Here is a 2,669-nt window from a genome sequence, read left to right on the forward strand (position 1 = left end):
TCCCTTGCGGTTATCCCGCGGTTCAGGCTTAGCCGGATGGGCGGTCGTTCTTTTCGTGTGAGAGCTGCGGCTCTCTGGAACTCCCTCCCTTTGGAAATCCGCCTTTTAGACGATCTATTAGCATTCCGTAGGGCCGTGAAAACTCACTTGTTCTAATTTCTCTTATACTGACTTCTGCACTTTTCTGTTTCCTTTTGCGTTGTGTTATGGTCACCTTTTCCTTGCGCCAGGACGCTCCTTAGCTGGAGCATCTGTGCGCAAAATAAATGATAATAACATAACATAACATAACATAACATACTATACCATGATAATAACTATGCACTGTTTCACACACAGATGCATCCCCCATCGATTCTGACGACAGTGCCTGCCTCTTCATCTCTGAGACGCCAGTGTTGTCAGAAGCAGAGTGCTCACAGGGAGCTGAAGCCATGTCCTCCCCTTCACCACCACGGCGGACAACACCTCCACCATCCCTGCGGTCCAAGACACCACCACCACCACCACCATCCCTGCGGTCCAAGACACCACCACCACCACCACCATCCTCGCGGTCCAAGACACCACCGCCACCACCACCACCACAAGTGCGGGCCACTCCGCAGAGCCGCAGAGCAGATGTTCCCTCCCTGCCCGTGATGGAATCGGATCACAGTTCAGCACCCCCAAATGTTCCACGCCAGGCTGTCGTCACTCCAACCAGCCAAGCTTCAGCACGACAGCGCATCAGGCAGAGGGCTGTGCCCCCGGGTCGGGCTGCTGCAAGACCAGTCAATCTTTCCGAAGGGTACGGAGTCGTGGAGACCCGGATGCTGCGTGTCCAGCGCCTGCAGGGGAGACACATGGGTGCCATGAAACTCTCCATGACCAAGCTATGCAACAAACTTGGCAACATGACTGACGCTGTGCGTGAGCACACCACTGCCGTAGCTGCCAGCAACAATGAAATAAAGCTTTGCCTGCAAGAACTGACACGTGCCGTAGTGGCAGGCCAAGAGAGTGAGCGCCGGCGTCACAGGCAGATCATGCTGGCAGTGACTTCAACCAACAAGACCATTAATAAGCTCTGCAACAGCACTGCTGTGCTGTCCCGCAGGTCCGTGTCCCTGCAAGTGGACCTAGGTCATTATTGTGGGGATGTGGCAAAGGCCCTTGAGAGGGTGACCACTGCAGTGGAGCAACTGCAGCCTGGGTCAGCCAGTGTCAGCATACTGGGAGCGGAAGAAGGGAGTGAGGCAGCCTCCAGTGTCAGCAGCGTCTCCCTGTCGGACACCAGCTGGAGGAGGCGCAGTGGCCGCAATGCAACTGCCACAGACTCCCATCGTGTAGAAGCCGAGGAGTCACAGGACAAGAGACTGGGGGTACGCGGCAAATGGAAGTGAACATGTGGTAAAGTTACACTGTCCTTGGTGACGTAACCATGGCCAGACTTAAGTGCTGCACGCATCACCCGTTCTGAGGAGGGACAATTTAAGTTTGACTTTAACTGCAGCAGCAGCATGTTTGTGTTACGTTTATCTGCACCATTCAGGTGTCCATGCCCATTAAACCCTTGCAAATCAGATCCTGTTGTCAAGTCACTCTCTTACCTGTCTCAGAAATGATTCTGTGTGATGTATGTCCGCCTCCGTTGCCCTTCAGCTGTGTTGGGCACATGCGCCTGTCGGTGTTGGGGGGGTGGTTTCTGTGCACGTAGTTCATCCTCTCCGTCCACCTCTATGGGTATCCCCCTGCGTGTGGCGATGTTGTGCAGGATGGCACACACAGCAATGATCTGGCAGCAGGTCACTGGGTCTTACTGCAAGGCACCTCCAGTCTTGTGCAGTATTCAGAAGCGGCTCTTGAGGATGCCGAATGTACGCTCAACCACATTCCTTGTGCTGATGTGTGCTCTGTTGTAGCGCTTCTCTTGCGGTGTAGCTGGGTTGAGGTAGGGAGTGAGTAGATATTCACGCAATGCGTATGCGCTGTCACCTGCAGGATGGGTAGAGAATGGTCATCAGCATGTTTGCATATATAGATGTGGGTATGGAGTGGGTGGAGAGTATGATGATGCATCAATATGTACCTAGTAGGTGTCCCTCTCCAAATTCACCGTTGATCAGGCGCCTGTGGAGGCCACAGTGACGGAATATGTAAGCGTTGTGTGTGCTCCCGGGGAATTGGGCTACAAGGTCCGTAATGATGTACTTGGCATTGCACACCACCTGCACATTTATAGAATGATATGACTTCCTGTTGCGGAAAATGTATTCGGTGGCTGATGGAGGACAGATGGGGACATGTGTGCAGTCAACACACCCTATGACATGGGGGAATTGTGCCACCTGGTAGAATTCCCGTTTGGTGCGGGTCAGCTGCTGGGGGGTTGTGGGGAAGGTGATGTGGCGATTCATTAATGTCAGCATGGCCTCTAGGAACCGGTGGAAGAAGCGTGATAAAGCGCTTTGCGACACGCCTCCAGTCTCAGCTATTACCCCCTGGAAGCTTCCAGACGCAAGCAGTTGCAGGCAGCATAGGACCTGCACATGGGCTGGTATGGCGTTGGTCCTACGGGTCTCGTGCTGCAGTAATGGTTCCAGGTCTGCTATTAGGCGCATTATCATGGCACGATTGAGTCTATACTTGTCGTACACCTGTTCCTCGGTCTGCCCCAGCAAAGTGAT

General features: G+C 53.7%; 1 protein-coding gene across 1 annotated transcript; it reads left to right on the plus strand.

Moving 5' to 3' along the window:
• Positions 1–434: 434 nt before the first annotated feature.
• On the plus strand, positions 435–1,385 carry LOC147698352 (uncharacterized). The gene has a single exon (XM_086933433.1). The coding sequence runs from the start codon at positions 435–437 to the stop codon at positions 1,383–1,385; it is 951 nt and encodes a 316-aa protein (XP_086789559.1).
• Positions 1,386–2,669: the final 1,284 nt, after the last annotated feature.

The sequence above is a fragment of the Lissotriton vulgaris genome, chromosome 8 (genome assembly GCF_964263255.1).
Source record: "Lissotriton vulgaris chromosome 8, aLisVul1.2, whole genome shotgun sequence".
Lineage (NCBI taxonomy): Eukaryota > Metazoa > Chordata > Amphibia > Caudata > Salamandridae > Lissotriton > Lissotriton vulgaris.